At 49.6% G+C, this 13088-nt stretch overlaps 3 protein-coding genes across 3 annotated transcripts; 2 read left to right on the top strand and 1 right to left on the bottom strand.

Annotated features, from left to right (window-relative positions):
• The first annotated feature begins 2042 nt into the window (after window positions 1-2042).
• On the top strand, window positions 2043-4891 carry FOBCDRAFT_30328 (potassium transporter-domain-containing protein). The gene is made up of 3 exons (XM_031178914.3): window positions 2043-2256; window positions 2328-3512; window positions 3575-4891. Exons 1-3 carry the CDS (start codon window positions 2092-2094, stop codon window positions 4571-4573), a joined length of 2349 nt encoding a protein of 782 aa, XP_031044801.2. The 5' UTR covers window positions 2043-2091; the 3' UTR covers window positions 4574-4891.
• A 156-nt stretch (window positions 4892-5047) lies between these two features.
• Window positions 5048-6884, top strand: FOBCDRAFT_181068 (glycosyl transferase family 4-domain-containing protein). The gene is made up of 2 exons (XM_031178915.3): window positions 5048-5733; window positions 5788-6884. Exons 1-2 carry the CDS (start codon window positions 5308-5310, stop codon window positions 6766-6768), a joined length of 1407 nt encoding a protein of 468 aa, XP_031044802.2. The 5' UTR covers window positions 5048-5307; the 3' UTR covers window positions 6769-6884.
• Window positions 6885-7368: 484 nt separating this feature from the next.
• Window positions 7369-10513, bottom strand: FOBCDRAFT_30321 (uncharacterized protein). Its single transcript, XM_031178916.3, has one exon. The coding sequence runs from the start codon at window positions 10205-10207 to the stop codon at window positions 7481-7483; it is 2727 nt and encodes a 908-aa protein (XP_031044803.2). The 5' UTR covers window positions 10208-10513; the 3' UTR covers window positions 7369-7480.
• Window positions 10514-13088: the final 2575 nt, after the last annotated feature.

Below are 13088 nucleotides of genomic sequence, written 5' to 3'. Positions count from 1 at the left end.
TACGTTCCAAGTTGCCTCTTACGGCATTTTGATGAATGTAATATGAGAGGGTAGCAGAAAGTCGGTACCCATACTCCCAATGAGATATATGATGATGTTTGCTAGGTGGTATTGTCATTGACCGGGTTCTATAAAGCATCATAGTACTAAGGATCGACAGGCAGCTCCTCCCGTCGAACTTGACTTCTTACCGCGAGGGGTATAGTGGATCTTCAGGGTAGAACCAAACGACGAGAATTGGTGCCGAGACATCTTTTAGATGCATCTTTTTCTTGGACCTCATCTTGGCAATCCCCATGACGCACACACGGGCTGTGCACCTGTTGATGATATCAGAAATGGCCTCGTGTACAGATTTAAGTTTATCACAGGTACTTCAGTTTTGCTTATGGTGGAATTTGGGAATGGCCATTTGTGCATTAGTAGGTAGGGTACTATGCACTATATAGGAGCTTAAGAGAACTCATGAGAGCGAAAGGTACCTAAGGTATCATGAGTAATCGGCTTTTACAAGCTAGAAGAGTGACCAAAGACGGAATACTACCCCAGCAGTCTATCTATCCACGAGTATCAAATGCGAAAGACTATAAAACGAGTTACATAATTCATCATAGTATGATCATCTATATTGTAATAACTGTTATGCTGAGTTTGGTCTTAAGTCTTGGTATGATAGATTGCCAATCGACTCTGATAAGCAATTCAGAATGCCTCTATTGGAAAGGCCAGCGACTGAGTACCTAGATACAACCTTATCCGTAAGGTAGACAGCCGTCATGCAAGTGCCTCTTTTCTCCGCATCTGTGGGTTCTTGAGGTAGCAGCCAGCCTTTGTGGTTACCTAAGGTCCTACCAGAGCAGGGTATCAAGAACGGCGATCGTGACTTTGAGGTAATCACGAACTCCGATTTTTGGTGCAACTGGCCTTGAGAGGAAGGGCACTCTTCATACCGCACCCACTTATCACACAAGTTAGTTTCAGACTCGTAGCATTGGTATCGGCCTCTTTATTGCACATGGTGATGCTGGGGAAGGCTTCGTAATGTGCAAATGCATCATTACAGTATTGCCTGATACAAGACAGGATAGAGTCTTGGCCCAGCATGAGAGAACCGCAATCACACAATTTAACGTAAGACTTCCAGGACTTCAAAACCTCTCACGTTGTCACGTGGGGCACTGGCTAAGCTGATAAACTGACAAGTACTTTTAGCAGGGGTTTTGCTATGCATGATACTACACAACAAATACAACCAAAAGCTGACTCGAGCGTCATACGGAAAGACTCGGTAAGACCATTCACTTGGTCTCGGACGACCGATGAAGGACCCTTTTACGAAAGCATATGCAATAAATAAGCAGCCAAGACTCTTCACAAAGAGCAGAGAAACCCAAGTGTCTTGGCGCTTCGGGTTTCTGACTACGAATGCAACGCGCTACCATCTCCAAAGGCCCATGGGGCAATCATCGCCCCCAGTTCGACTACCCCCGCACTTCTTAACGCTTAGATTGGAGGATGTCAGGGTGACCTGGGTGGATTTAGGCATGTCATTGGACTGACTCAAAGTGACTACCAGGGAGCGCTCCCCCCTTGACAGTTTCTCGAATCTTTTGACTCGAGTGTGAGCAGCATTTCGGCGACATCGTGGGTATAGCCGTCTGCAAGTGAGGGGAAAATTGGGTCCTTGACATGCACACAGCCTCAAGCCTGCATATGGTTGCATCTCCTCAGCACGCAGATAGAACGGACCATCAAACCCTTCTTGAGCTTCGGTGGAGAGGCTCAAGACATGATGGTTTATCCGAGTACGCCTGGGCCTATCAGCACCACCGACACTTGCCAATGGACGTCTTGGCAGTCAAGATGTTCACCGTCCACAAGAATTTGTGGCTGTTGGCAGAGTGGACCAGGATGCCAGTTTCGCATAGGCATGGCGTTCTAATCTAGGATTAGGCTCGCCATTATCCACCACCATCCTAGTCAGAACATGGCCGAGTATATAAGCATGAGCCCCAGGTTTTAGTCCCTTTGCCTTTGCCTTTGGCCTTTGGACCCAGCGTCACCAAGTGACCTTGCCGACTCCAGATCGAAATGATCTCCTACAATGCCCGCAACCAGAGAATAGAAGCCTGGGTCAACGCGGCTGCCGAAGAAAGCGAGGATGCCGCCCCCACAGATCCCGAAGCCCGCGACCTGCATGACCAGGAAAAGGCCCAGCGAATCGAGCACGAGGATTTGTGTCGCGACAAGAAGCAGGTAGGTCCTAGCTCCATGGGAATAAATGTGCGACGTTATGAATGAAGGTCTGACTTTCTCGTTCCGAAAAGACGTATAAGGGCGCGGTCTTATTATGGCTCGCCTGGCAAACTACCGGTGTTGTGTATGGCGACATTGGCACCAGTCCCCTTTATGTTTTCAGCTCGACTTTTAGCGAACAGCCGTCATGGCACGACCTCGTGGGAGCTCTGTCGATAATCATCTGGTCCCTCACCATCATCGTAACACTTAAATATTGTTTCATTGTCCTGTCAGCCGACGACGATGGACAAGGAGGAACCTTTGCTCTCTACTCTCTCCTTGCTCGATATGCCAACATTGCCCGCGTCGATCCCAATGGCCCGGAAAGAATTGTTGTGCGCCTGGATCGTGAGACGGGCGCCGAACTCGCACCCGCTGGGAGAATGGCCCGAGATTTTCTGGAACGTAGTCGGGTTGCACAGAGCGTCCTCAAGATTGTTGGCGTTTTGGGCGTTTCCATGGTTGTGGCCGACAGCATTCTGACACCAGCCCAGTCCATCTTGGGCGCCGTCCAAGGGATTCAGGTTATCAGACCTGATCTGGGAAGACCGGCTATTGTGGGGACCTCGTGTGCGATCCTCATTGCGCTTTTCTTGCTGCAGTTCATTGGCACGTCCAAAATTGGCACCTCTTTCGCTCCCGTCGTTGTTGTCTGGCTCCTCTACAACTTCTCCATCAGCATATACAACCTTGTCTTGTACGATCATACCGTACTCAAGGCATTCAGCCCACATTATGCGTTCAAATACCTAATACGAAACGATTCTGATGGATGGAAGTCTCTTGGTGGATTGCTTCTCGCTTTCACCGGCGTTGAATCACTCTTTGCAGATCTGGGTGCTTTTGGACAGCGAGCCATACAGCTTTCATGGTTGTTCCTGGCATTCCCATGCTTGTTGATCACATATTGTGGTCAAGCTGCTTATATTTCTCAGGATGAAACTGGGTTGGCTTTTACCAACCCATTCTTTCGCACTGTTCCCGAAAGCACACTGTACTTCAGTATCATTATTGCCGCACTCGCTGCTGTTGTTGCCAGCCAGGCCGTGATCACCAGCTCTTTCCAACTCATTTCTCAGTTGATGAGGCTCAGCTACTTTCCTCACATCAAGACTGTTCACACCAGCCGTCGATTCCATGACCAGATTTATATGCCACTAGCAAATTGGCTACTCATGACCGGTACTGTTGTGGTTACGGCCGTTTATAACAATGTAAGTTACCCAGCCTCATTGTGTCACTTTGGAACGGACTCGTCTGACATGACTTGAACTAGACAACGAGCTTGGGTCATGCTTATGGCGCATGTGTCATTATCGTTAGCTTTATTACAACGTGCATGGTGTCGCTAGTGGCACTCATCATCTGGCGTATCTCATCAATCGTTGTTCTCATCGGGTTCCTCATCTTCATCCTTCTCGACAGCATTTATCTTAGTGCAGCAATGAACAAGGTGCCTGACGGTGGTTGGTTTGCGCTGGTCCTGTCCGCCATCCTTAGTTCGTTCGTCATGCTTTGGCGATGGGGAAAGGAACAGCAGTGGGAAGCAGAGCAAAGGGACATGGTGGATCCGGCAGAGTTCCTCATGTCCTCTCGGAGTACCTCAAGAAACAACTCAATAGCAAGGGGAATTCAAGGTGAAGGTTCTCTGCGCTCGACGAGGCTGAGGCTTTCACCTGAGTTTGGAGGTGGACAAGTAATGGTCGCTCCAGGACTCGGAATATTCTTCGACAAAGTGGGCGGGAGTGGTGATCACATCCCGAAGGTATTCTCGCAGTTCGTTCGGAAGTTCCAGACGAGGCCACAGGTGATCGTTTTCTTCCACATGCGCCCCCTTTCTCAGCCTACGGTTCCATCTGACCAACGGTTCGTCATTGCGCGTGTTACAACAAAAATTCCTTCATGCTATCGTATTGTTCTGCGACATGGTTACATGGATGACGTTCTCACACCGAACTTGGCGCCTACGATTGTTAACGAGTTGATGACCTTTATTACCCGAGGTCCTTTCCCACCTGATGAGAATGACATGCCACCAGAGTTTCGAGAAGAGCTTGAAGCGCTGCGGGCCGCCGAAGAAGCACAAACCGTTTATCTTATGGGCAAACAGACTATGCGGGTGCAGAGGCCAGAAAAGAGGAGTATTTCCAGTATCCTACGCCGGGTAGCACTTGAAGCATTCTTGTGGATTCGAGAGAATTCACGAACCAAGCTGGCCAATTTGGATATTGACCCCGATAGTCTGGTAGAGGTGGGCTTTGTGAAGGAAATTTAAAAACGACAACAATATTGAACACGAGATACCCGACACATGCGCAAAAAGAATAAGGGACGATTGGGTACCAAAAGTTAGATGGATTACTATACGATTTTCGGACACAGGCGCTTTGGATTTTGGGTTCAGCTGGGAGTTTAACTGATGATGGGCTTAGTAGATGCCTCAGCTTTGCTTTGTTTTACTATACTGGGTGGGATGGGAACTTTCCGCTTACCTTAGATTTGATCATTTGCTTGTACATGGTTTCAAGGCGGAAGCGATATCGATATACCCTTAAGAGCGAATGAATCGATGATTATGTTGCATATGTTCTAGGCTAAAGACCTTAGTGATGGGCGAGATTCTATTGACTGAACTAATTTCAGAAGCATGAATCTTAACGAGAGAAGTTTAGAGACTGATTGATAACCCCTGGTGTTGATCTTCCTATCAATCTCTGTCGTGTATTTTGCACGTGTTTCCGCGTAATTCATATGCCACTCCACACCCCGGCTGTGTTCCGCAGTGTAACAACGTGTCACCAAGCTTCACCTCAACAATACCTAGAGACCTCACTCTGCTTTAATAGGATTCGGAGCGCAATTGTGTTGGACAATCCATAGCAGCCGCATTTCTGCTGGTAATTCTCCCAATATCGTCTTCCATGATGCTCTCTTAACCCTCAATACGCACTGCCCAACCCATCATCACGCACCTATCTCAAACTACTACAACGCCAGAAGCCGCCCATCATGACTACAACCATGATGACCTCACTCTCTCGCTCTGAAACACTTACACTCTCGACCGTCTCTGCAGCTGCTTTCGCGGTCCTCGCAAACACCCTCCATGGCGATGGCGAGCCTCTCATGGCATCTCTGGCCCTGTCGGTCCTCGCCTTTGCGCTCTGCTTCGCCATGATCCGCTGGCTAGGCCCTACCTTCATGCGTGCTGGCTTTCGAGGCCGCGACATGAGCAAGGCGAACCGCGCCGAGATCCCCGAGTGCATGGGCGCTGTGTGCGCTGCGGTCTATCTCCTCAGCGTCATCGTCTTCATCCCATTCCCGTTCTACAAGGACATTGTTGCGGCGACTAGTGGTGGTGGAAACCGTGATGTCGTCGTCGAGCTTCAGCACGTCAACCAGGGCCGTTTTCTACATCGCTTCCCACACAACAAGGTGCGCAGAACCCAAAGATGCATGTCATGTCTGGTGCTTTACTGACCTCGTTAGCTTGCGTCATTCCTGGGCGCCATCATCTCTCTTCAAACAATTGCACTTCTTGGTATTGGTGATGATCTCTTCGATATTCGCTGGCGGCACAAGTGGTGGATCCCCGGCCTGGCTTCGATCCCTCTTCTTGTCGTTTACTTTGTAGACTTCGACGTCACTTCTATTGTCCTACCTCTTCAGCTTCAGCCGTATCTCGGCGAGCTCGTTGATCTCGGGTTTCTCTACTATGTTTACATGGCGTGCGTTGCCATGTTCTGCCCTCAGAGCATCAACATGCTGGCAGGCATAAACGGCATTGAAGTCTCGCAATGCATCGTCATCGCTTTTCTCCTCGTCTTCAACGATTGCCTGTACCTCTTTACGCCATATCCTCACCCTGCTACCGACTCGCACTTGTTCTCACTCTACTTCCTCCTCCCGTGGATAGGCGTCTCGTTCGCCTTGCTCCTCCACAACTGGTATCCTGCCAAGGTGTTTGTTGGCGATACCTACTGCTACTTCTCGGGTATGGTTTTTGCTGTCGTCGGTATCCTCGGCCACTTTTCAAAGACTCTCGGGCTCCTCCTTGTCCCTCAAATATTTAACTTCCTCTACTCCTGCCCTCAGGTCTTCGGTCTGATTCCCTGCCCACGCCACCGACTTCCTCACTTCAACGCCCGGTCTGGCCTCATGGAGCCGTCTGTGACTCCTTGGTCACCCGAGCGTCAACCCCACCCCTTGATCGCCCAAGGCCTGCACTTTCTCAACAGACTACGCCTGGTAAAGGTGACAACCGATGAAAAGGGTCAATTTGTCGAGACAAGCAACTTTACCATCCTCAACCTCTGGCTTGTCTGGCGTGGACCACTCCGCGAAGATCGATTGGCCTTTGAGATTACTATGCTTCAGCTTGTTGCTGGTTTCTTTGGACTGTTTGTGAGGCATCGTCTCGCACTGTTGGTCTTTAAGGAAGATAACTGGGGGACTGCTGCGCAATATTAACAGAAAGAAAAGGGTTTGCGCCTTTCTCAGAGCCACAACCGTACCGCCTATCCAGATAGAATATCATTCCACTGGTTGGAAAGTTAATGATTTAGAATAATACCCCCATGTCACGGAATGAATGTCGCCTACTGTGAAAATCATCTTGTCCTTTGGTTCACCATGTTATAAGAGATTGCAGTTCAAGATGGCCATCGAGTCTTTCAAGGGGTGTATTTCCCATCATTCAGGGCAATGCAACATGACTATGGTGAGTACGTGCAAGTAGGGTTGACGCCTATAATTACATACAACGATTCCTTCAGCATCTTTCCGTAAGAGATTTACTCCATCCTACTCTTCACTTGTTTTGTTTCATGGCCAACCCTCTTCAACTGGACATCAATAAAAAAACATCCCGAAAAAGGACCACATAACATCTCTGCTTTTTCTCCCTCAGGAGAAATCCCATTGACCCGTAGGCACCAAACCTGGTGCGCCGTTCCCATATTTAGATGCCAGGGTTCAATTGACAGAACCCTTCAATCCCAGCATCCGTAATCCCACAACCTCCCCAAACGCCAAATCAAAGGGGTAATCATCTGACGTACCAGCCAGTGTATATAAAGGAAAGAACTCCAGGCTTTTGATCCCGTCATCCCCAATCCCAAACAAAACAACAAAGAAAATCTTGAAACGGTTGACACATTAAACGTACAGACACTTCATCCTTTTATGAAGACCCATTGGCAGCGGCTACGGGAGCCATGATCACAGTCTCCGCCGGCTTCTCAATCGATGGGGAATCGACGATGATATCAACCTTGGTGTCCTCAGGGCTTGAGATAGAAGGCTTGAGAACGGCATGCCCTCCAGCTGTTCTCCCGGCAGCCTTGTTCATCCGGCTTTTGGTGTAGTCGCTGAGACTCAGCTTCTTCTTTACAGGACTAGGGTGGGTACCAATGCCGTTGACAGCCGGCGGAGCGAATGGACTTGGCAATGGACCTGAAAGGGGGGAGTGACCGACACCGCCAGACTTTGGCGTTGTTGCGTTGTGAATTCCTAGTCCTGTACTATCGAACGCTGGCACAGGAGGTAGTTGCACGCGTAGGTCGGGAGTCTTTGTCTTGGTCGATGTGTCACTCGCAGCCGATCCTAGTACAGGAGTCGTTGTTAGTGAAGAGGCATCTGCCATATGTGTATCTCCCGGTGCAGAAAATAAAGGTGGTAATTCTGAATCCGATCGCTTAATGACTACCTCGTGCTCCAGAGGCGAGTCAACTTCCATGATGGTACCATTGGATACCTGGCTGACAGATGATCGCCTGCGCAGATCCTCTCCTTCAGTTCGGACTTGATGGCGGCTATTTAGTAGTCGCTTCGAGAGCGAAATGATCCGCTTCTTGGGACGAGGTGATTGATTTGGTCCACTAAACCAGGCGCCCTCAACAGGGTCCGTCTGTACCGCTGCATCACAGTATACTCCCCTGGGAGAAGCTGATGATTGGCGTGATGGAGTCGCCGCGGAGTCTTGATTGGAGATTGACAGCCTTTGTTGGATATGCGGAGAAGAGCTAGCAGGGGATCCTGAGTGGCTTCTGCAAGTCCCAGCATCGACGTAGTTGCCATGAGACGCAACTGAGCCATTGCGATGCTTCGACTTCGAGGATGTTGAGCCAGTACCATCCGATACTCGCTTCTTCTTCCGTGACGGTTGTTGCTGCTCCATTCGACGGAATGAATCCTCAACCATGGCAACCTTCCGCTTGTCTCGATCCGTTGGCTCAGTCAGTATGCCTAATTGGTCGAAAGATCCTTGGCGAAGAGGTGTAAGGTCACGACTCGGTGGTTTGCTTCGCGTAGACCCAGATTGGGATCTATTGTCGTGATCCCCAGCATCGTCAACATGGCCTTCACTCGTGGCTCGACTGGTGGCAGTCTGCCCCGTGTTTGTTGGGGAGATGGCTTGTGTTTTCGGCTTTCTTGACTTCTTTTTTGCTGGCGCGCGTCCTTGGGGTTTGCCGAAGAGATACTGACGGTGAAATCGTGCGAACGCACAGTTGTTATCCAGATCGCACGCGCACCCGCCGTATTCGGAGAGAATTCGATCTATCCAATTCGATATTGCCATGTATTCTGTCCCATCTACCGGAGTTTCCGTATTGTTGGTCGAGTCATCGTCACTTAGGCCAAGAAGATGAAGCCATCGCGTATCCACACTCTTCTCCAGCCGGAAATCCCAGGGCAAAGTGATTTGCTCGTTGGCGGAGATATATCTGTCGCTAACGATCCAGAAATGGTATTCGCTTTCATCGGAAAGATATGTATCAAGCTGAGCATTGGGCTTGCAACTCCTGCGGACATAACGAGCAAGAGAGCCCTCTTGCCTTGTATCGATGTACAAAGGTAGGACAGGGTGAAAAAAGACAAACGGGAGAGGGGAAGATAAATCTGCCCAGAGGTTGACAGGGTCAGCACAGTAGTCCTTTTGAAACCCAATTTCACCATTCAGCTCAACAAGAGGTACATCCTTCTCGATTGGTGTACTTGATTTGAGAAACCTCCACCTGAGAGCTTTGCCATCGTTCAGTGTTCGTGTTGCATCACTGACTTCAAGCTTAGGCTTGTTGGCTTCCAGGTTTGAGGGGGCCTTCTGAAATACTTCCGAATGGCGTCTGCCAACTTCACTCCGCATCGTATTGGGTTCGCGAAGCCAGCGAGATAGCGCAGTGGGAATAGCAAGACTGGCAAAAGCATTGTTCCGTGACTCGGGGACATCCCTGGCATTATATAAGTCGTAGAACTTTTCAGAGTAATGATGGATTTGAAAATCATCGGGAAGGTCGGGAGGGGTAGTTGCAGGGCTGGGAGGGTGGGCAGTATTTGATCGGCCATTTCCGTATGAAGGGCTCCGTTTGGGAGCCTGGGAACTGACAGACTGTGATGAGCGATGCTTCGCCTTTTTGGGAGGATGATGATGATCTCCGGAATGACCATGTTTTCCATTTTCCTGTGGACTCGTATGGCCATTTATTGGTAGCTCGGTAGGTCTCGATCTCTTCTTATGGCTTTTGGAAGGTGGTCTTTTTGTTCTTTTATCGGCACGCTCGTCCGTCGTTCCATTTATTAAGCGTAGTGTACGATCAAAAGCCTTTTGACGATCGAGAGGGCGCGGTTTGCATTCTGCACACGAGTGTGCAAAATCTTCGCGCACAGCTTCCTCTCGATTGTCCGGGTAAAAGCAGTCGATGTGCTGCCACGAATCACATGACTCGCAATAAATCGTGTTTCCATCATCGACAGAGAAGGTACATATACACTTGATAGTATATGGCTCTTCTTCCGCTCCCTCAGTCAGTTGGGCAACTTCGTCTTTAGGCGTTGCGCCCGGAAGAGCAAGAGGGGCGATCTGACTAGGAGTCGCAGACTGCGTGGACAGCGGCGCTGGTCTGTCGGTCATAATCTGTGCTAGAGATAATGTAGTGAACACCTGAGGGGAGTATGTGTCTAATCTACTGTCGCGGTCTTTGGAGCATGACGACGCCGTTCAGATGGCGCGTCGGGGAGACCGTAAGAAGGAGTCGAAAACCAGAGTGGTTTAAATAAGTCTCATTCGGCAGGACAAGGGTGGATCGTATTCCGACCGCAGAAATCGCAATCGTCTAACAAGAGACTCGAGGCAGGTCGAGACGTCGACACAAAGGGTAGAGGGTCAGCGGCGCGACAACGGGAAAAACAAAGTCAATAGTCGTGATCAAGTCGACAAGAAGATGTCGAATATGAAGCGTAGACGCGAGTCGGAGGCGTGTTGGGGACACGGTCGGTCGGTTTCTGTTTTCGCAAAACTCGTTGTGATCGGTCACGGCAGGGTTGAGACGAGTTAAGGTCGAGGTGTCGAGCGCGGAGAAGACGAAGATTAAATGTGTAGGTGGCGAAATTCGATGGGGAAATCAAGAGAAATAAGATTTGAGACTACTCAAACACAATCCATACACAAGGAGCGCTTGAAGCAGAATGGAGATAACGAGAGGTGAGGATTGAAGATCGTGGACTGCACGAAGAAGGGTGGGTGATGGGAAGAAAGAGGATGGGGAGGAGCGACAAGCCCGGGAGTGCTTCAAGACAAGTGCGGTACTGGTGCTGGTGCTCACTGGTGGTAGGCTGGGCTGGTACTGGTACTGAGGTACCGGCCTGGGACCTGCCTGGGGTTCCATTTCCAGTTGGCTAAGAGGGGGAGGAGAGCACCTCAGGTAATGGAAGGGCAGAAGACAAGAGTACGTACCTCTGGTATCTTCACCTCATCAGCGGCTCACGCTTCCCGTCTCATTCTCTTGATGGCTCCCACTCAATCTCAGCGCGCAGAAGCAGCAGCGATAGTATAAGAGGGTGCCAAAAATTGAATGGGCCACTGGGCCGTTTTTGGTATCCTCTCCTGGTGCTTCTGGGCTGGATTGGGCAGAAGTTCCTGAGAAGGAAGTGTGCGAGTGAGGGAACGGGGACACTCCTACTCCAGCGACAGTGGTCCCCCAAAGAAAAGACAAGACAGAGAGACATGGAAGAGAAGAGACGAGACAATAACCAAAATTTGGCGCTAGACCAAACCTTGACTGGCGGTGGATAAGGAGAACTCTTAGTGCAGGAAACAGGGCACGCAGGGCGCATTGTTGGCCTGAGGCACTAACAATAAATATTGTCCCGCTGCCGCTGCGCCTGAGCACAGGGCTAAGGAGGGGGAAGGAAACTCAAGAGAGCGGAGGGGAGAGGGTTTCTGCTGGAAATTGCGTACGGCGAGTTTTTGTTGGCGTTGGCGTAGCCAGCCAGGGGCTTGTTTGTCACTGAGTGAGTCCGTTGAGACTCGAGTATCGTTTGAGATAGCATGTGTGAGGGGAACGGGGATGGAAACAAGACAAAGACAAGAAAGCCATGTCTCTCGAGTCTATCGAGCCTGCTTTGCTATGCTTTCTGCTTTGCTTTTGGTGATGGGCTGACACTAGGAGTTGAGCATTTCGGTATGAACGGGAAGCGAAGGAGTCGGGAGGGGCTTCATCAGATTTTCAAAGGCAAAATGACGACGGCCACTTTCAGGGAATCAGGCACGTAACCTGAGCACCTCTCAGAGCCAGTCGAAGGCAATAAACAACAGATGACAGCTGAAGCTGGGTTAGCTAGCCCCAAGAAATGACTGTGGTTGGCGGGCTTGCAGTGGAGATGAGTGGGGTGTCTGAAATTTGGCACCCGCCACAAATAACCTGCGCTTGGTGAAACGAGACACCATTCATTCTAAGTTAGTGCTAAGCTAGCCTGAGGCCGCCGAGGTAAGTCCCAGGAAGGGGAGGGAAATACCGTGTGCCTAGGCAGTATTTTTATTTAATGTGAGTCTTGTTCGCCGCGTAGAGATTTGCTTGAGATGAGAAGGATGAGATAGTTCAGTAGAAGAAGCTTGGCCACTCGATGCGAGTGCAATACATCATGATCTTATCCACGACATTCACTTCCAAATCTTCGTGAACAATATCGAAATCTGGACCAGACTGCTTTAACAAAGATGTAATCAAATGAAAAGAGTCTAGCTTACTAGCACAGTGCCGTACACCAAATATTTGATTCGCACTGTATGCGAGGACAGTGCTCGACAAGGACGGCATATCCTTGTTGCTTCGACTGGCTTGTTTTGCAGGGAGCAGGCTTGGTACCAATCGGGCTTTCTACCTCCAAACCAATCAATGCGGGCTGTTCCAAGTTCATTACTACATTCTGCATGCGAATCTGTGTTAGGAACCTGTGAAAGATTCCATGATAAACAGAAGTGTGGTGCAAGCTGACTGCGTGATAATGATGATAGTCGTCACGTCATCACCATCGTGCAAATTGCTTGGTGCCAAAGGAGCGACGATTGCGTTGCATTTTGTAAAAGGTAACATTTTAACAGGAAGCCCGAGATACAAAAAGACTCCTTACAATGAATGAAAGGCGTGAACAAGAGAGTATCTGTTTTAACCACACTAAACTTGTCTGAAAACACCTATCGAGAACCCATGAGGTTTATGCCTTACAATCCTCTAGAGCACCTCAACAGGAACCAAACACGTACATTCAAAGACGGGCCTTCCTAGAGACGCCGACGTACTCGTCCCATGGTCTGTTCAGAATATATACGGATATGTGCAACAAGTTTCCATCACTATCGTGTCGTGTCTGTCTCGCGATGCTGCCCGTATTCGCACCCATGCTTGGCTGACCAGGGCATGGAAATGGCCTGTGTATGTATAAGATCCGAGTGCAACGCTGAACTGCTGCAAATACAAAATATCCGTTTTACAGAGCACCGCCTAGGTAGGTAT

Source organism: Fusarium oxysporum, chromosome IV (genome assembly GCF_013085055.1).
Source record: "Fusarium oxysporum Fo47 chromosome IV, complete sequence".
Taxonomy (NCBI): Eukaryota; Fungi; Ascomycota; class Sordariomycetes; order Hypocreales; family Nectriaceae; genus Fusarium; species Fusarium oxysporum.
This window is presented reverse-complemented; position numbering and strand designations above follow the sequence as displayed.